Raw genomic sequence first — 21,387 nt, forward strand, 5'->3', positions numbered from 1 at the left:
ACAACTTTAAATGAGCATGTTCCCTAACTGATCAGCAACATAACGATGAAACAACGTTAACCGGGACAACTTTAAGAGAGGAGTTACTGTACTATTTGGGCAAACCAGAGAGACTTATAGAAAACTAGCAGATATAACATCCCTGCTAGCATTTTGGATTTACAAACTTGAATTCATCTGTAATGTATTTTACCTGAATTTAACCTCCGAAATAACTCATCTTCTTTCTCAGTTAAGAAACTTTAGTTAGTTTACTAAAGTAATTGGCTGATAGCGTTATCTTTGGTGAGATATGAAGTGTACCTTCACCTCGGGTAAGTGTTGGCTCTTTGGAGCTGGGAGTAATCTAATGTGCGGTGACTTCTGGTTTTAACCTTTCATCACATAAGTCCAGTTGGTCTGGGTGGTATCATAGGCTGAAGTGTCTAAGGGGACTGATACTAGCTCCATGGGAAGCTAGTATAGTGAACCAGGAGCACACATTTATTGCTGGTTTGGTTAAATCTAACTATAGAATATACCACCAGTTTGGGAGTGTCTGCCCAGTTTTGACAGTCAGACCTGAGATTAGCTCTCTCAGTTGTGACTCATTCCAGACAGCATGGCAATGTTGTCCTTACGTGTAATGTACTTCAGGTTGCACATGCTATCCATATGCCTGGGACCACAGATTTTTCCTTAGCAGTGTCTATCTGGTCCACAGATGTGTCCCTGCTCTTCTCGCACTCCGTACTGAAGGAATAAAGACAGCTGCTATTTGAGTTCATTCTCTAGCTCTAAACCCCAGCAGGAGAAACCAGACAGTGAGGAAGGAGAGCGAGTGGTGCACTACACATAGGGAAAACACACTGAAGAACTCAAGTTACCACAAAGTGAATAGCCCATCCTTTTTCTTCAAGTGCTTCTCCCTATGTGCCGTGCACTTCAGGTGATTCACAAGTGGTCTCTCTGTCAAAAAGGTGGGTATCCGGAGTCCTATGTCACAAAAAGCTGCAGAACTGTTCTGCCCAAAGAGCCATTGAAGGCATCTCCTTGCACCAGTGCGTAGAGTCTAGCAAAACTGAACAGAGCTGCAGGTTGCTGCTCTGAAAATGTCAGAAACAGTATGTCTGTAAAGGAAGCTACCAATACTGCCTGAGCTCTTGTCAAGTGTGCTCTCACTTCAAAGTTCATCTCACAGAAGAGTAGGATGCTACCAAGATTCATTTTGACAGCCTCTGGGTAGAAATCTCCTTTTGTTTGTTCCAAAAATGATAGAAAGAGCTTATGAGACTTTTGAAATGATTTGTCCTTTCCAAATGCAAGGCAAGAGCCTTATGTACATCCAATGAGTGTCACACTACTACTTCTCTACGAGAGTGAGGTTTGGGATAGAACATAGTTAAGTGGATACTGTGGGTGATAAGAAAGTTCACCACCACCTTCTGGATGAACTTTGGATGCAGTTTCATGGATTCATGGATTCCAAGGCCAGACGGGACCATCATGATCATCCCTCTCACCTCTTGCATAGCATCACTTCCCCAATAACTCCTGGAGCAAATCTTTTAGCAAAGCTTTCAATCTTGATTTGAAAATGATCAATGATGGAGAATGCACCACAACTCTAAATAAATTATTCCAATTGTTATTACTCTCGCTGTTAAAAATGCCTCCTCTGTGTGGAAAACTGTATGGAGGGGATCTACCATAAGCACCCCTAGCTCCCCAACTCTTCTGGACAATGGTTTACAACCCAAACTGCTAGCTTCATAGAAAGCAGTAGCAGAGAGCAGGTTACCAGAAGCTCAAAGAGAGACTTAGACAGGATTTAGGTTCAAGTCCCAGGTTTTGGCAGAAAAGCGAAGACTTTAATAATACACTTCTGCCTGAAGGGCCAATCTAGCCACCAGGTTTCCCATGTCAATCAGGACCTGGGACTGGTCTCTAATGCCCTGGGACACCTATAGGTGAAATCTGCTAATCTGTTTTAGACAGTAAAACCATATGATCTTCAACACTTGGCAGTTTGAGACCTGAAACTTCAGGCAGGCTAAGAAATATATCTTTCTCCCAACGAGGTCTACCCTCTTCACTTCTTTCTCAAGCAGCACAGACCTGGCCTGTCTCTGTCTGCTGTATTTGGTGGCCACTAACACTACCAATGAGTTAGGAGATGGCTAAGAGAATAGGTACTCTGACACCTGCACAGATTTGAAATACCTCTTTCAGCCCACATAGATATTGGTAGAACAATGGAAAAGTGTCTTGATGGGTTGAAGAATGGCCTTTTTAATGGAAGGGCCACTCTACTCAGTCCGAGCTATGAAGGATATCCAGCAATCTGTGCAGGGCTTCCTCTCTTCCAGCGGGATCTGTAGTGACTCTGTCCCCCTTTTAAGTTTGGAAGGCCTGACTCATCAGGACATCACATAGAGAAGGGGAGAACAAGGTCACTGGTTAGGTGTCCCTCTGTTCCTGTTGTTCCTCTTCCTCATGCTGCTGCTATTGTACATCTTGAGGAAGCGAAGATGCTCTTCCCCTTCTCTGGGAACCATGGATCTCCTTGGGTCCGAAGTCCCACAACATGGGTACATTCAGCGGTAGTCTCACGGATCTTCTGGGCCCCAGTACTATCCCTGCGGAATCACATAGCCTCTTGGTCCAGGGCCCCAGGGTGCTGGGTACCAACAGGTATAGGGAGAATACTTTTTCACATAGGAGTGGCATGAGATCCTGGAGATTCCTGACAGTCAGACTGGGCTCAATAACCTCAAGGGATCCCTTGGAGCATATTCTGGGGATGGGTGTCTCCCATAGCCCTTTTCTTACTCAGAGGATTTGGAAGCAGGGTTCAATGGGAGAGCTCTCAGTACTGGAGAAGGTGGTGATGACTTGCCTCTACTCATCAACAGTACCAGTGAAAGTCTGGCTCAAACCCTACTCAAAGACAGAGATAGAGAGGGGTACTGCATAGAGATTGGTACCAGTATTATGCTCTAGAGAATACTCGTGACTCCAATTCCGGGAGCACCATGAGACCCTCTGGTGCCAAGACACAATCCAGAATAGATGGGGTCATTTCCTTGACTCGAGCTGTTGAGTAGTAGGTGCCAGATTTGGCGGTACCAATGTGGTTGACTTGTGTGCCAAGGTATCAGTTCCAGTACCAGAGGGTGGTGCAGTTTTGCCCTTTGAAGAAACCCTGTTCCAGTCCCTCCAATTACCAGATGGTCCCACTCCTGAACATGAAGTTTCCTGATGACCTGGTACAGGATGGGGACTTCTACCTCTTCTGACAGGGCTTGGAAGGGAACTTTCCTTATTGTGCTAGTGGGAATGTTTATGTCTCCCTTCTCCCTGCCTGCCCTTGCTCTGCTCTCCTGAATCACTTGGAGCCAGGGGGAGGAGGGTGCAAGTCTTAGAACTGCTCTGGACCAGAGAAGAGGGGCCACTCTTACCTTCTTCAGGCAAGGGAGTCTTCTCAGCCACAGGTTTTTCCTGCCTTCATGAAGGAACCTTCGGAGTCAGAACCCACTCAGCTGCTTGGTTCTACTCCAGAAGGACATGAACATACTGCACCTAGAAGGGACATTAGTTTTCTCCAGGCAGTACACATGCGTTCTGATAGTATGTGACCTGGAAGGGCTTGTGACCAGCTTGTGATACAGCTTTTAAAGCTGGGGGTCATTGGCATACTCTTCCCACAAATGAAGAGAACCAGGTCTGGGGTGATGGGGTTTGTGTGCACGCGTATACAGATACCATTCCCAATGCAATTCTATGGGTGGTTCCAAGAATTAGGGAACCAAACCCGTACAACTATCTCATAACTAATTAACTATAAAATAATAAAACTATTTACAGAGAAATGCTACAAAGTCAGCATGAACCCTGAAGCTCCCAAGAGCAGTAAGGAGGAACCTTATTGCAGACCAGCAGCTCCCTTCATTTCCATAGTACAGAGCCTGAGGTGGCAGATGTGTAGGCATGGACCAGATGCACACTGCTCGGGAAATATCTCCAGGTCCTGGGATGCATGTGCAACCTAAAGTCCATCACACATAGGGACAAGCACTTGAAGAATAAAAGTAGTTTTTGGTATAGTTTTTATAATCACCAATACAGCAAAGAAGAATTAAACAAAATGAGTGTCAATGCACAAACAAAAACAAACAAACAAACATAGCACACTAAATATATACCTTGTAGCTCCCAGACCTTCAGCGGTTCCAAGTTATTAGTACTTTCAATTAGGTGTTTTCTGAACTCCTTCAGATTATCTTTAAGGTCAGGATACATCTGTCTAGATCAAAACATTAAAAAAAAATCAAATTACCTCCTTCCATCACATACAAAACTGTTTACAGTTTTATCTTGCTTCTGTATTTAAGGTAACAAACAAGAATTTAACACTTCTATAAACAGAGATGAGGATTTATGAATGCAGCCACAATTTAAGGCCTCATCCTGAGAATGCTTTAAACACCCACAGCTTCTATTCATGATTTCAAGGAGAACTGAAATTACTCAGTAATTCTCTAGGTCAGACCCTAAATAAACTGATGGGTTATCTGAACCTAATTTAGGTTTCTAACAAATAGACAAAATGATATTGTATATGAAATGAACTTTGCTTTAAGTGTATTAAGGGTCTGGCAAATGATCACAAATTTAGAGGTTTTAATGCAAACATGGGGCCATGTGCATTCGTGAGTAACTCAACTACCTTCCATGGAGTTACATGAGGGTTGTATTTTGCACATGTTCTTAAACTATTTTCACCAGTCACCTCCCAAAATGTATTATATATTAGAAGGTCACACACTTTGTTGCTTCTGCAGCCTGGATCATGTTTCATATACCAGGGGTTCCTTCCACTCCCCCATTCATGCTCAGAAGCTCCCTCTGTGCCACCCTTCTACCACCCTCTGTTTCAGGGACTCCCTGCAATCTCCCTCCCCATGACAGGGCCTCTGTGTGTTCCCCATTCCTACCCCCATTGCAAGGTCCCTCATTTTTCCCCACTCATGTCAGGGGCTCTGGGGGCCTCCCATTCCCTCTGCATGCCATAGGCCATCCCCCTCCATTCCAGGACTATTGTGCTCCCCATATTCCCTCCTTCCCCACTATTCTCTTCCCTCTACATGTCAGAGGCAGCTCTATGTGCCCCCTACTCCCCTGTATGGTAGGGTACCCAATTCCTACCCCTATCCCAGGGCCAATATGCTTCTGTATTCCACCGCATACTAGGTCCCCATTTCCTCCTGCCAGGAGTTCTGTATGACCCTACCACTTCCCACATGTCAGCAGCTCTGTGGTGCCCCTCCTTTTTCTCCTTTGTTTTTTTTTATTTTATTTTAACCAAAATCAATAGGGTTCTGCTCACGAATGTCTAGAAAATTCCCTGAAATGCATGAATTGATTGGATAGGGGGTTCAAAAGTTATTACATTATATCCAAACAGAGAAATGCCATCAAGTTGAGTCTAAGTCCTCAAAATTTCCACCAATTAAAGAGAAATTCTGCTCTCTAAACACATGTGCACCCCTTTCACAGCACGTCACAATACTAGTTGTATATTTTTGATCATTTTGGCAATGTTCAAATACAGCAGTGATAAGCACATTATAAATACTTATGACTTGTCTACACAACAAGCTGGTGTGCTGCAGATTTACACTCTGGCTTGCAGCACAGTAACTTGCTGTGTAGACAAGCCCTTAGATAAAACTAAATAGAGAGGTGGACAGAGAGACTGACATTCGCTTCAGTGGAACCTGTTTGAAGTACAAGAATAGCATTTGGCCCATGCTGTCAATGGAATTCCTAACTTTAAAAGTTGTTCAGCAATTAGTTCAGCTTTTCAATATCACAGCAATAAGAACCAAACCAATTATAAAAAATACCTACTGAAGCCAGTGGATACTGACCCCAGTTACGTAACAAGGGTATTAACTTCTTGTAACCCCTACCATGTCACATGATGGGCCACAAAATAAAAATTTTTATCAGTTCATTTCATCCTTCATTACATGATACCAGAAATAAACTAAATCTCAAACAATAATGCTGCAAATGAAGCCACCTGAATCCTTTGGTCTAGAAGGGCCTGGGCAACCTTGCAGAAAATTGAAGAAGAAAGTTGCAGTATTTCCAAATTCTCCTGGAGGCAAGAGGCATTAAACATAAATCCAGGAGACTGATTTCCTCCACACATCTACATGTGGCAGGTCCAGAGATACTTCCAATCTAAAACTCATTCCAACAGGAGCAGGAAGGAGAATACAAACTAGTAGATTATATCATTCAGAAATTTCAAGAACACTTTATCTCAATCAAAAATTTCACTTGTGCAGGACATATTTTCTTTATAAACTACCATAGGAAACCATAAATCATTAGATTAAAGGCCTACTTAATAAATCTAAGTCATGTGAATTTGAACAGTTAACAGGTGCAATAATTATAGAGTAAATTATTGGTGGTATATTGACAGCTATGTCAAAACAAAATGATTACTAGAAATGGATTTGAGCTTGCAAAGAATAATGGATATTTGTAGGTCTAGTGAAAGCTGCCTCCCAAATAAAAGTGATAGCAAGCAGGAAAAGGTAACAAGATATACAGACAAAATAAAAGGATAACTGCAGAGACTAAGTTTATAATAAATGAGGCAATCAAAATGCGATGCATATGAGATAAAGGGTAGATCCACACTTACGGCAATGTGTACAGTACAAACACTGAATGCCAACTAGCACGGGCATAACAGCACTGTGGATGGCGAGGTACTGCTTAGCAGAGTAGAGTGCACTACACATCAGAAGCCTACGCTGTATATCCTATATGGGTCTCTACATACCTAAGCAACGTCTCCCATGTCTACTTTGCTATCTTTGGCAGTGTAGTGTTCTGCTGCCTTCCCACTCCTCGAGCTTTTTCTCGCTACAGTCAAAGACTGTCACTAGGGAAAGGCTCTGGCAGTGGGGATTATGACAGAGTGCTGGGCAACAGCTGCTGATCCAACACTCTGGTCACTGCAACTCTAATTAGTTGTTCTAGAGTAGACCTGATTAAGGCCTGGTCTACATCACAGAGTTAGGTTGACATAAGGCAGCTTATGTTAACCTCACTCTGTAAGCATCTACACTAAAGCTCCCACTGATGTAAGTCACCATTACATCAACTTAACTTCACGTCCATGAGTAATCAATGTAGTTAGGGCAACGCAGTATCCATGAGATGCTATGTCCTGAGGTTGGGAGTTCCACGACCACCACTCCCAAGAGGAGAAGGCGGGTGGTGGTGGTCGGGGACTCTCTCCTCCGGGGGACTGAGTCATCTATCTGCCGCCCTGACCGGGAAAACCGAGAAGTCTGCTGCTTGCCAGGGGCTAAGATTCACAATGTGACGGAGAGACTGCCGAGACTCATCAAGCCCTCGGATCGCTACCCCTTCCTGCTTCTCCACGTGGGCACCAATGATACTGCCAAAAATTACCTTGACCGGATCACTGCGGACTATGTGGCTCTAGGAAGAAGGATAAAGGAGTTGGAGGCGCAAGTGGTGTTCTCGTCCATCCTCCCCGTGGAAGGAAAAGGCCTAGGTAGGGACCGTCGAATCGTGGAAGTCAACGAATGGCTACGCAGGTGGTGTCGGAGAGAAGGCTTTGGATTCTTTGACCATGGGATGGTGTACCATGAAGGAGGAGTGCTGGGCAGAGACGGGCTCCATCTTACGAAGAGAGGGAAGAGCATCTTTGCCAGCAGGCTGGCTAACCTAGTGAGGAGGGCTTTAAACTAGGTTCACCGGGGGAAGGAGACCAAAGCCCTTAGGTAAGTGGGAAAGCGGGATACCGGGAGGAAGCACAGGCAGGAATGTCTGTGAGGGGAGTGCTCCTGCCTCATACTGGGAATGAGGGGCGATCAACAGGTTATCTCAAGTGCTTATATACAAATGCACAAAGCCTTGGAAACAAGCAGGGAGAACTGGAGGTCCTGGTGATGTCAAGGAACTATGACGTGATCGGAATAACAGAGACTTGGTGGGATAACTCACATGACTGGAGTACTGTCATGGATGGTTATAAACTGTTCAGGAAGGACAGGCAGGGCAGAAAAGGTGGGGGAGTAGCACTGTATGTAAGGGAGCAGTATGACTGCTCAGAGCTCCGGTACGAAACTGCAGAAAAACCTGAGTGTCTCTGGATTAAGTTTAGAAGTGTGTGCAACAAGACTGATGTAGTGGTGGGAGTCTGCTATAGACCACCGGACCAGGGGGATGAGGTAGATGAGGCTTTCTTCCGGCAGCTCACAGAAGCTACTAGATCGCATGCCCTGATTCTCAAGGGTGACTTTAATTTTCCTGATATCTGCTGGGAGAGCAATACAGCGGTGCATAGACAATCCAGGAAGTTTTTGGAAAGCGTAGGGGACAATTTCCTGGCGCAAGTGATAGAGGAGCCAACTAGGGGGGGCGTTTTTCTTGACCTGCTGCTCACAAACCGGGTAGAATTAGTGGGGGAAGCAATAGTGGATGGGAATCTGGGAGGCAGTGACCATGAGTTGGTTGAGTTCAGGATCCTGACGCAGGGAAGAAAGGTAAGCAGCAGGATACGGACCCTGGACTTCAGGAAAGCAGACTTCGACTCCCTCAGGGAACGGATGGCCAGGATCCCCTGGGGGACTAACTTGAAGGGGAAAGGAGTCCAGGAGAGCTGGCTGTATTTCAAGGAATCCCTGTTGAGGTTACAGGGACAAACCATCCCAATGAGCCGAAAGAATAGTAAATATGGCAGGCGACCAGCTTGGCTTAATGGTGAAATCCTAGCGGATCTTAAACATAAAAAAGAAGCTTACAAGAAGTGGAAGGTTGGACATATGACTAGGGAAGAGTATAAAAATATTGCTCGGGCATGTAGGAATGATATCAGGAGGGCCAAATCGCACCTGGAGCTGCAGCTAGCCAGAGATGTTAAGAGTAACAAGAAGGGTTTCTTCAGGTATGTTGGCAACAAGAAGAAAGCCAAGGAAAGTGTGGGCTCCTTACTGAATGAGGGAGGCAACCTAGTGACAGAGGATGTGGAAAAAGCTAATGTACTCAATGCTTTTTTTGCCTCTGTTTTCACTAACAAGGTCAGCTCCCAGACTGCTGCGCTGGGCATCACAAAATGGGGAAGAGATGGCCAGCCCTCTGTGGAGATAGAGGTGGTTAGGGACTATTTAGAAAAGCTGGACGTGCACAAGTCCATGGGGCCGGACGAGTTGCATCCGAGAGTGCTGAAGGAATTGGCGGCTGTGATTGCAGAGCCATTGGCCATTATCTTTGAAAACTCGTGGCGAACCCGGGAAGTCCCGGATGACTGGAAAAAGGCTAATGTAGTGCCAATCTTTAAAAAAGGGAAGAAGGAGGATCCTGGGAACTACAGGCCAGTCAGCCTCACCTCAGTCCCTGGAAAAATCATGGAGCAGGTCCTCAAAGAATCAATCCTGAAGCACTTGCATGAGAGGAAAATGATCAGGAACAGCCAGCATGGATTCACCAAGGCAAGTCATGCCTGACTAATCTAATTGCCTTTTATGATGAGATTACTGGTTCTGTGGATGAAGGGAAAGCAGTGGATGTATTGTTTCTTGACTTTAGCAAAGCTTTTGACACTGTCTCCCACAGTATTCTTGTCAGCAAGTTAAGGAAGTATGGGCTGGATGAATGCACTATAAGGTGGGTAGAAAGCTGGCTAGATTGTCGGGCTCAACGGGTAGTGATCAATGGCTCCATGTCTAGTTGGCAGCTGGTATCAAGTGGAGTGCCCCAAGGGTCGGTCCTGAGGCCGGTTTTGTTCAATATCTTCATAAATGATCTGGAGGATGGTGTGGATTGCACTCTCAGCAAATTTGCGGATGATGCTAAACTGGGAGGAGTGGTAGATATGCTGGAGGGGAGGGATAGGATACAGAAGGACCTAGACAAATTGGAGGATTGGGCCAAAAGAAATCTGATGAGGTTCAATAAGGATAAGTGCAGGGTCCTGCACTTAGGACAGAAGAATCCCATGCACCACTACAGACTAGGGACCGAATGGCTAGGCAGCAGTTCTGCGGAAAAGGACCTAGGGGTAACAGTGGACGAGAAGCTGGATATGAGTCAGCAGTGTGCCCTTGTTGCCAAGAAGGCCAATGGCATTTTGGGATGTATAAGTAGGGGCATAGCGAGCAGATCGAGGGACGTGATCGTTCCCCTCTATTCGACATTGGTGAGGCCTCATCTGGAGTACTGTGTCCAGTTTTGGGCCCCACACTTCAAGAAGGATGTGGATAAATTGGAGAGAGTCCAGCGAAGGGCAACAAAAATGATTAGGGGACTGGAACACATGAGTTATGAGGAGAGGCTGAGGGAGCTGGGATTGTTTAGCCTGCAGAAGAGAAGAATGAGGGGGGATTTGATAGCTGCTTTCAACTACCTGAAAGGGGGTTCCAAAGAGGATGGCTCTAGACTGTTCTCAATGGTAGCAGATGACAGAACGAGGAGTAATGGTCTCAAGTTGCAGTGGGGGAGGTTTAGATTGGATATTAGGAAAAACTTTTTCACTAAGAGGGTGGTGAAACACTGGAATGCGTTACCTAGGGAGGTGGTTGAATCTCCTTCCTTAGAAGTTTTTAAGGTCAGGCTTAACAAAGCCCTGGCTGGGATGATTTAACTGGGAATTGGTCCTGCTTCGAGCAGGGGGTTGGACTAGATGACCTTCTGGGGTCCCTTCCAACCCTGATATTCTATGATTCTATGTAGACACTGTATTACTTACATCGCCTGTTGGCTGTCAGCCCCATGCAGGGCTCATAGCTGGAGTCGCACTGTCAGCAAACTGTCAGTCTAAGCTGTCAGCCCCATTCAGAGCTCACAGCTGAAGCCCTCCAACCCTGGGGCTGACAGTTTCTTATTCAATCAAACAGTGCACCTTGGTGGGGGAGCACAGGATAGTTCTATTTTTTAGTTCTACTTTCCCTATTCTCCTAGCTGAGGCGATTGACACCAGGAAGGCCGTTTTCAATGACAGGTATGTAAGCGAACAGGTTGCCATAGTTCGAAGGGAGGTCTAGTCAGGCTTTTCAACATTAGGTTTAGATCCCATGTAGGGGTGGGATGTCGGGGTTGTGATAAAAGGTTTACTATATCTCCGAGGAATGATTTTGTGGTTTGGTGTGATAGCATCAAGTATCCCTTTACTTGTCGGTGGAAGGCTCCTATAGCTGCTAGGTGGACCCTGAGTGAACTGAGAGATAGTCTTGATTTTTTAAGAGTCAGTATATAGTCTATGCTCTTTGGAAGAGTAGCAGATGTTGGAGAAATTTTTTGGGAACTACACCAAGCCTGATACCTGGACTACTTTTGCTGGTACATACGGCATGATGTGGATCTTCTATTGTGTAGTAATAAGTCTTGTATCTCCTCCAAGCAGGAGTTTTCTATGCGTTGGAACCATGAAAGAGCCAAGACTTGAGGTGGAGACTCCTCAGGTTGGGATGCAGAGTGTGACCTTCATTCTGTGAGAGGAGGTAGAGTGGATTGGAGAGAGATCAGTGCGTATGTTGTGAGTTGTGACAGGCAAGGATATCAAGTTTGTCTCAGCAAGGTGGAAGCAATCAGTATGATCTGTGCTTCTTCTCTTTTTATTTTAAATAGGACTTTTGACAATAGGGGAAATGGGAGAAAGGCATAGAAAAGGTTCTTGTCCCAAGGAATAAGAAGAACGTCACCCAGGGAGTGCTGTTCTATCCCTGCTCTGGAGCAGAAACATGGACATTTCCTCTTCAGGTAAGTGGCAAACAGGTCTGTGGTCGGTGTCCTCCACTGCCTGAATACGTTGTGAAGCACTGCTGGGTTTATTTCCCATTCATGGTCATGTGGGAACTTGCATGTGAGAGACGGTCTGCCATCAAGTTTTGTGTGCCGAGAAGGTAGGCCACTGATAGTGTAATATTGTGGGAGATGTACCAGTTCCATAACTTTTGTGCTTCTGAGCAGAGGGAGCGTGAACTGGCTCCTGCTTGTCTATTTATGTAGTCCACACATGTTATGTTGTCTGTTAGAACTCTCGTGTGTTCCCTTGATCAGCAAGAGGAAACAAGTGCAGGCATTCCTGACCGCTCTGGGCTCAAGGAGGTTGATGTGAAGAGAAGTGTCCTTGAACGACCATTTCCTTGTGTTGTAAGGTCATTTAGATGCATGGCCCATCCTATGAGGGATTTATCAGTGGTGAGAAGTAGTGACAGGAAAGTTTGTGAAAAGGGGATCCCTTTGGAAACATTTGCTGGGTTTTTCAACCAATCCAGAAAGCTTTTGACCTTAGTGGGCAGTGAGAGAGGTTTGTCTAGTCTGTCTCTGTTTGGTCTGTAGACCGAGCTGAACCACATCTGGAGACACCACATATGAAGCCTGGCATGAAGTATCACCGCTGTGCCAGCTGCCATATGCCCCCAAGAGTTGGAGGTAGTGTCTGGCTGATATCTGGGGGCTGTTTTTTACTGTCTCTATGAGTGTGGCCAAGGAGAGGAGCCTGTGGTGGGGTAGAAGCACTTTGGCCTGTAACAAGTCGAGGTCCGGCCCTACGAATTCCAGGCATTTTACCAGGGCAAGGGTTGATTTCTTGGCATTGATCTGTAGGCCCAGTTCTATGAATAAGTCTATTGTGGCTTTAGTAACACAGCAAACCTCATTGACGGAGAAGGCTCTCAAGAGGCAATCATCCAGGTAGGGGTAGATCATGATCCTCTAGGAGCATAGGTGAGCGGTCACTACTGAGAACACTCTCGGAGCCGATGATAGCCTGAAGGGGAGTACTCTGTACTGGTAGTCATTGTTTGCTAGGGTAAATCTGAGAAACTATCTGTAGGATGGTAGAATTGAAATATGGAAATAGGCATCCTGAAGGTTGAGGATCAAAAACCAGTCTCCCTGTTCCAGTGCTAGAGTAATCGTTGCTAGAGTGGCCCTCTTGACTTTTTGAGCTTTGACAAACTTGTTGAGTGCTCTGAGGTCTAGTATGTGTCTCCAACCTCCCTTTCTCTTGGGTATTAGGACATAGCAAGAGTAAAAAGCTTTGCCTCATAGATATTGAGGTACTGATTCTATGGCTCCTAACTGGAGGAGGCAATCTATTTCTTGTCACAGTAAACTCTCCTGAGAAGGGTCCCTGAACAGGGACGGGGAGGGGTGTTGTGCGCAGAGAAGAAGGTAAAGTGGATGGAATACCCATTGCAAATGATCTCCAAGACGCATTGGTCCCAAGTGCGATGGAATATAGAATCATAGAATCATAGAATATCAGGGTTGGAAGGGACCCCAGAAGGTCATCTAGTCCAACCCCCTGCTCAAAGCAGGACCAATTCCCAGTTAATGGCAATGGTTAATATGGCAAGGTGGTAGCTGAATGGGGAGGATAGGTTGGTCACCTGTAGTATTTCAGGGGTGTGGTATGTCAACACCTCAACCAATCCGTCAAAATTGGAGTTTTGGGGTAGATGGTTGCAACAAGGAAGGCTGTGGAACTGATGGTTTGCATCTGGAGAACCTAGATTTCTTTCTTTGAGGTTCATAAAAGCATTGAGTTGTGTACTGAGAGGTATGGAATTTATGTTGAGACTGAGTACTAAATGTTCTGATGTCCGGATGTATAGATCTGTAATGAGCAGAGAGTGGCCCTGGTATCCCTAATGGTATGGAGGGACACGTCAGTTTTTTCAGCAAACAACTTGATGACTTCAAAGGGAAGGTCTTCCGCAGTTGTCTGCACATAACCACTGCCGTAGAGATGGACCGGGTCACTGTATCGGCTGCATGGACAGCTAACTGGAGCCCTGTTTTGGCTGCTAGCTGCCCTTCCTGGTTGCTCTGTGACTCTGGGAGCTGACCAATAAAACTGTTGAGTTTCAAATAGTTAATGTAGTCATACTTGGTCATCAGGCTTGACAATTTGCAATTCAAAAATGCAAAGTCACAGAGGAGTAGACCTTTCTCCTGAAGAGAACCAAGTGCTTCCTATCATGCGGGTGGATCTCATTTGGTGCTGGTGGCTGTGGGAGTTTACTCTGTCCACAAAGATGGAGTTGGGGGAGGGTGGGAAAAAAGAAATCCCTCCTTCTAGCTGGAACGTAATATTTTTTATCAGCCCATTTCCAAATAGGCGTCACGGAAGCTGGGGTTTGCCATCTAGTTTTTGCAGGGTCCAGGAGGAGGAGGAAGAATATAGGATGTCAAGGAGTTTGGTGAGTGTCCTTTCCTTCCTCCAGAGGTATTTGCATTGTGTCTGCAGCCACTTTTGAAATGTCACGGAGTAGCCAGAAATCATCAGCTAAGGGTCCCTTTTCCCCAACCAGGATATGGATTTCAAGAAGTGCTTCTCTTGCAAAGAGGCTATCTCTGTGGCAGACAAACACTCTCGCTGCATATGCTGCCTCGGGGAAGGCCACATTTCCCAGGAGTGTTGTCTCTGCCAACAACTCAGACCCAGGTCTCGAAAAGCAGGGAGTTGAGACAGAAGATCATCTTTATGGCGGCAGCCCTGCAACCTTCCCCAGTCCGTGCCAGGAGTCACCCAGAAGGCGTGAGTCTTCCCCACAGCCCTCAACATGCAAGGACCCTGGCTCAAAGAAATCAGCTGTGAATGTCTCTCATAAAGACATCAAAAAAAGAGAGCAGCGAGTCTCCAAGCTGGCCGTAAAAGATCTCCGGCATGCTCAGTACCATCAGCACCAAGACAATCCAAGCCCAGTACCCACGGCTCACAAAGATCTGGAACGGCAGGTACTGTTGACGTGCCTATGGATCTGACGGGCACAGGTACTGAGCCAAGGGTATTGATGGACAAAGATAGGAGTAGAGAGTACTCCAGTAAGAAAATGCTGCAGGTACGCACTGAACCTTGAACACCGTCATCTGTGCCCCATTCAGCACTGCAACGTTCAGTGCGGGCAAGATCCCAGACTCCCCCGATTCCACCACTAGCACTGGGGCGGTCAGCACTGCTGAAATCATGGCACACAGGTGAACTCAGGGTATCTGATATACCAGAGTCTCCTCTTCTTGGAACCAGGAACTCGCAACCGAGTTTTCTCCCAGTACCTGCCAGTTCTCTTCGGTACCTGCCATGCACCTCCACTTTCTAGACAGTGAGCCAGAGGAAGTCGTCTCCCATCACTCCTCCCACGTTCCCTATGATTCCCGCTATGAAGGGGCTCCTTGGTCATACCCTGAGCCTGCCCTACCCCCACCATGGTACGACCATAGGGCACCACCGCCAGGTTCTATCCCACCACCCCAGTGGCCCTACTGGGATCCCTGGGCATCATATCACCTCCACACTTCTCAGGCTTCGAGCCTCACCCATGAGACCCTTAGACGATCTCTCTCAGCTATGGCATCTAGAACCTCGGAACCTCCAGAGGAGATTGTAGAGGAATAGGAGTATGGATTGCAGGAACAGGTTACCCTGAGAACCAAGATATCTTTCTTCTCCCCTGATGAAACAGTCATGCCCCTGCCATGTACATTGGTTACTTACCTTACACCAGGGGTCTCAAACATGCGGTCCGCCAAGATCCCCACAGCCCCCCCATCCCTTCCCCAGCACGCCACCTCCCCAGCCTACCTCCAGGCCAGGGGTTGGCAAACTATAGCCCTGGGCCGAATCCGGTCCCTCAGGGCTTTGGATCTGGCCCACGGATTTGCCAACCCCGGGGTGCTGAGGGCCCCGCACCGCTCTGGAAAGCGGCGGGCGCCGCTTCCCTGCAACCCCGGGGGGAGGGGGAGCAGAGAACTCTGTGAGCTGTTCTTGCCTGTGGTTACCTCCCCTGAAGCTCCCATTGGCCGGGAACAGGGAACCGCGGCCAAATGGGAGCTTCAGGGGAGGTACCCAGGCAAGAACAGCTCACTGAGTTCTCTGCTCCCCCTCTCCCCAGGGCTGCAGGGACAGGATGCTCACTCCTTCCCAGAGCAGCACGGGGCCGGGGCCAGGAACCTACCCTGGTCCTGGTGCGCACCCCTGCCAACCCAGAGCCACTCAAGGTAAGCAGCGCCGGGCTGGAATCTGAACCCCTCCTGCACCCCAACTCCCTGCTCTTAGCCCCCTACCGCACCCCAACCCTCTGCCACACCCCACACTCCCTCCTGCACCCCAACTCCCTGCCCTGAGCCCCCTGCTGCACCCCACACTCCCTCCTGCACCCCAACCCCCTGCCCTCTGCTGCACCTCAGAGGCAGGGGCAGAGTGGGGGGGCAGGGGCAACGGGGGGGGGGAGAGGGGGATGATGCGGCTCTCAGGCCAACCTACGAGTCCTCATGTGGCCCTCCTGGTGATTCGAGTTTGAGACCCCTGCCCTACACTAACTGTGGGTCTTCAAGATGTGTTGTCCACATGTATTTCACTTCTGGTGTGCATGTGCCTGATGGACTGAGATCAGAATCTTCTGAACAGCAGTGTCTGTTGGGGCCACACCAGAGTCCCACAGCCAAAGACACAAAGGGCTGGGCAGACAACTGCTCTTCAGTTCCTTCACAAAAACAAAATCCAGAGTATCAAGGATTCCAAAGTGATGGGGAAGGAGAGCAGAATGTGGAACCCAAGTGGAAACTACTTCTCAAAGAACCACAGTTAGCATGGGGTAAGTAACCATTCTTTTTCTCTGAGTGACTGCTCACATGTATTCCCCTTCTGATGACTCACAAGCACTGAACTCAAGCCTGGAGGTGAGTATTCTGAGTTTACTGACTACGGGACAGCTCTGCTGAAGTAGGTGCTGGATCTGAATTCCTCTACCAAGGAGTGGTGCTGAGTGAAGGTGTGAACGGAGTTCCAGGTAGCTGCTTTAAAAATCTCTGAAACTGGGACACATCACAGTGAAGAAGTAGAGACTCCCTGAGCTCTGGTGGAATTGGTCCTAACCTGTCCAAGTGGGGCTTAAATGGGTCACTGCCTAGCATGTCTTAATACAGTCTGTGACCCATTTAGACAATCTTTGAATGGAGATCGAGCATGCTAGGAACAATTTTGGAGAATTCCTCAAAGGTTCTGTTCTCTCTAGATAGTAAGGCTATGTCTACACAGCCCTACAGTTCAGACTACAGGGGTGTGAACTGCAGCCTGTACCAGCATGCTGCACTGTAACTCCAACATGTGGATGCTGCTTGCACAAACTAAAACTCTTTAAATAGGACTATGTTAACACAAACTAGGTAACCTTATCGTTACCAAATGAGCAGTGGTGTAGACAAGCACTAAGACAGAGATCTGACAACATCCAGGGTGTGAAGTTTAGCTTCTTCCCAAGTGGTGTGAGGCAGATCACCTGATTAAGATTAAAATCAGAAACCACTTTAAATAAGAACCTTGGTAAGGTTCTAAAGTAATTTTGCTCCTGTGGAATACTACTTAAGGGGACCCCGCTGTAAGGGCTTGAATGTTTCCTATCCTTCTGTGTGAGGTTATGGCCACTGAGCAATGGTTTTCATGGATAGGTGGTACAAAGAGCAGGTCACCAAATGCTCAAAAGGAGATCCTATCAAACTTGTTAAAACAACGTTGAGGTCTCAGGAGGGCAGAGGGTCTCTGACTGGTGGTAAGACATGAAGTAGACCCTTGAGAAATCTAGCCACTGTCAAATGACAGAAGACAATGGGGCCTTCCAGAAGGGAACAGTGAGGAAAGATAGCCACAAGGTGCATTCTTAGGGAGCTTATGGAAAGGCCTAAACACGTTAAGTACTCCAGGATACTAGCCAGCAGTGCTTTCAAGGGAGACAGACAATTCTCCAATGCCTAGAGAGAGAACCTCTTCTATTTAGCAGCTTAAGTAGGTCTGGTAGAGTCCTTTCTCCAGCAAGCTAGGATGTTTTCAATGCTAAGGAGCAGTATCCATCAGTGGATGTCAGCCAGCCAACACCCAATCTATGAAATGAAGAGATGTTGTATCCAGGTATAGGACTTCTCCCTTCAATTGCATCATCACTTCTGGGTATGTTGGAAGCGTTAGGCACTGACCTAAGAACAGGAATCTATTAAAATGGTTATCTTCAGATAAATACCAACTCTCAGTCCTCAAACATGAATGGATATCCTCTACAGAATGGCTCATATGGCCATAATGTGTAGTTGGGCTATGCAATGCTGTTAACTTATATTTTCCCAAAATTTCAGAGGGAGATGAAAAGGGACAGAAGATGGGAGTCTAGCAGTAGTTATCAAGTCAGGCCAAGAAGCGATTTTAGCTTATATTTGTAGTTCAAATAGAGAGAGATGTTTATGAGAAAAACAGAACAGAAACTAACAAAAAATATGTGGGGACATGCATCATGGATGGGGGACATAAGCAGTCTGACCTAGTGGTCAGAGTGGGAGATCGACCTAGTGGTTAGAGCCAATAAAAAGAACCAAGAGTCAAAGTCAAAGGTCAGAGCCGAAGTCAGAAGCCAGGCAAGGGATCAAGGCTGGAACAGACAGGAGATGGATGGGAACAAGAGAGCAGCAGGTGTGGAGCAAGGGTGGGAATGAGGCAGGAGCAAAGCTAGGAATGATGCTGGGAACAAGGCAGGCACAGGAGATATCACCGTTGCGGGCGTAAACATTAAGCAGCTGGAAACCTGCCACTGCTATTAAATGCAGAATGGTTGGCTCCTTAGCAACCAACTGGGAAGGCCAGCCAATCAGGTGATTCTGCCTCAGCCCAGCTAGGGTCATTAACCAGCCTGAAGACTGAGCTGGCTAGCTCCAGGCTCAGCTGAGGGAACTCAAGCCTGTAGTTCCTAAGAGTTACCCTCACTTTCACAGGTGTCTTCTAGGGACCCTCGGACTGGGCTTCTTAGGATGGGTCCAATGAAAGTCCCATACTAATCCTGGTGCATGAACATTCTCTGCTGGTTCCCACAATTGGTCATCAGGACAGTAGCCGTCCTAGTACACCAAGTAATAAAGCTTGCCCCAAATTTGCTTGGAGTCAAGAATCTGTCTGATAATATATTCTTCATGCCCATAGTCTGTTATGGCAGCTGGAGGTGGGCTGGGTCAACCTGGGTAAGGGGTTTTTAAGGTAATGTTTTAAAAGAGAGACGTGGATGGGTCTTCATTGACTCTGATAATTGAAGACTGAAAGTCATCCGGCTGATTTGCTCAAGAACCTCAAATGGACCTATATGTTGGTGATAACCAGCTTACTCAATGGTAGGATTCATTTGGGAGTCCAAGTTGATTTGAGATTCCCCAGTGCTAAAGCTAGGTGCAGCCTGGCAGCATCAATTAGCACAACACTTACAGGTTTCTTTGGTGGCTTCCAAATGTTCTATAAGTTCTTGTTATCTGTGATGCAGATGAGTGACCAAGTTTGCTGCTGCTGGGACTGGGGAGTCTGTGAGCAATGCTGGTCGAAAGAAGGGTTGGAAGCCATGAATGGGATCAAGCAGGCTCTGTCGAGCAGAGGCACGGATTGAATTGTTGTAGGTGACCTCGGCTTCTGGCAGCAAGGAAATCTAGTTATAATGGTGATATTTTAGGAAGCACTGGAGTTATTGCTCTAAGATCTGGTTTACCCATTCAGTCTACCCATTGGTCTGCGTGCGCTATGCTGAAGATGTAAGGAGTTTTACACCCAGGATTTAAAAACTCATGCCCAAAACAGGAGACAAGGTGTGGACCTCAATCCAACAGCATGTTGGTCCCCAGTCCATGGAACCAGAAAACAAGCTCTAGGAAGAGATGGGCTTTTTCCAGGGAAGATGGGACCATGCAATAAGGGACAAAGCACGTCATCTTAGTTAAGAGGTCAGCTGTGACTAGCATGACTGTACAACCATCGAAGACAGATAATTCTACAGTGAAGTTGAGGGAAATGGTGGACCAGGGCTGAGATGGGTGGGCAACAGCTGAAGGAAACTGAGTGACTTCCAGCAAGGGTTCTTTGTCCGTAAACTCACGTCACAGGAATTAATGAATTTCATCACATTTGTGCATATTCCTGCCCACCAGAATTTCCATTAAATGTTTTTTGTTTTGGTTCAACCAAAGCAACTGGCAAGGGAGAAGTTGTGACATAACTTCAAAACTAGGTTGACCATCTAGGACATAAATGCTTTCTCTGTTTTAGAGAATTCCATTCTGTAGCTGGAAACGTGAACTAGGCTGGATGTCTACACTGCCCAACATCTGGTGAATCTGGATGGCAAATGGGTTGTGAAGCAGCAGCTACTGAACTATGGACATTAGGTTCCTGTCCACAGTTCCACTGACAAAATTAGACAGTTTAAAAACTGTTGAAAATGGTTTCATGCATGAGTCAACATTTTCATTCTCATGGGAGAAGGCATCCACCCTTCCATATCTTGCACCCGTGCAGCACATCACAATGAACTCAAACCAAGAAAAGAAAAGTGGCCAATGGATCCGGAGCAGATATAGATTTCTGGCAATGCAGAAATATTCTTAGGTTTTAGTGCTCCATGAGAACCTCAACTGCAAACCTAGCCCCTTCTAAGAGGTACTGCCACTCTTTAAGACATATTTTAATCGCTCGCAGCAACTTATCCTATATGCCAAGGTTTCTCTCTGCCAGGATTAATTTTCGGTAAATGAAACAGGCCCAGGGCTCGGAAAGTAACTTTGGACCAGACTGATGTGGGCTCTCACTTGGGCCTCGGACTGGCCCTTGATGAACCAGTCATGGAACCGCAGTGTCATGGGATGGACGAAGACCAACCAGCCGTGAAACAGGGGATGGAAAGCCAAGATGGTCACCAGGTGCACCTTGATTGGGGACAGCGACAGGCTCTGGTGCTTCAGATATAGCAAATAGTCCAAGATGACTTGAGCGGGGCTTCCTGCACCCGGATGCGGTGATCCGAGGCCCAACATATGAACCGCTTACATTTTGCTATGTAGGTAGCCCTGGTAGAGGGTTTCCTGCTACCCAGCAGGACCTGCTGACCACTGCCTCTCCCCTTCACAGAAACCAGGCCAACAGGTGCAGCGCCGCCAAGTTAGAATCATAGAAGATTAGGGTTGAAAGAGACGTCAGGAGGTCATCTAGTTCAACCCCCTGCTCAAAGCAGGACCAAACCCAACTAAATCAGCCCAGCCACGGCTTTGTCAAGCCGGGCCTTAAAAACTTCTAAGGATGGAGATTTCACCACTTCCCTAGGTAACCCATTCCAGTGCTTCACCATCCTCCTAGTGAAATAGTTTTTCCTAAATTCCAACCTAGACCTGCAACTTGATACCATTGCTCCTTGTTCTGTCATCTGCACCACTGAGAACTGATGAGCTCCATCCTCTTTGGAACCTCCCCTTCAGGTGGTTGAAGGCTGCTATCAAATCCCCCCTCATTTTTCTCTTCTACAGACTAAATAAGCCCAGTTCCCTCAGCCTCTC

General features: G+C 46.9%; 1 protein-coding gene across 3 annotated transcripts in view; it reads right to left on the bottom strand.

Annotated features, from left to right (window-relative positions):
* Positions 1–21,387, bottom strand: part of UGGT2 (UDP-glucose glycoprotein glucosyltransferase 2) — a 301,272-nt gene that overhangs the window by 236,611 nt on the left and 43,274 nt on the right. For all 3 annotated transcript variants that reach the window (XM_073348024.1, XM_073348019.1, XM_073348032.1), the window contains exon 8: positions 4,185–4,285. In XM_073348024.1, coding sequence (XP_073204125.1) covers positions 4,185–4,285 — 101 coding nt within the window. The remainder of the gene's footprint in view (positions 1–4,184; positions 4,286–21,387) is intronic.

Source organism: Lepidochelys kempii, chromosome 1 (genome assembly GCF_965140265.1).
Source record: "Lepidochelys kempii isolate rLepKem1 chromosome 1, rLepKem1.hap2, whole genome shotgun sequence".
NCBI classification, from domain to species: Eukaryota; Metazoa; Chordata; order Testudines; family Cheloniidae; genus Lepidochelys; species Lepidochelys kempii.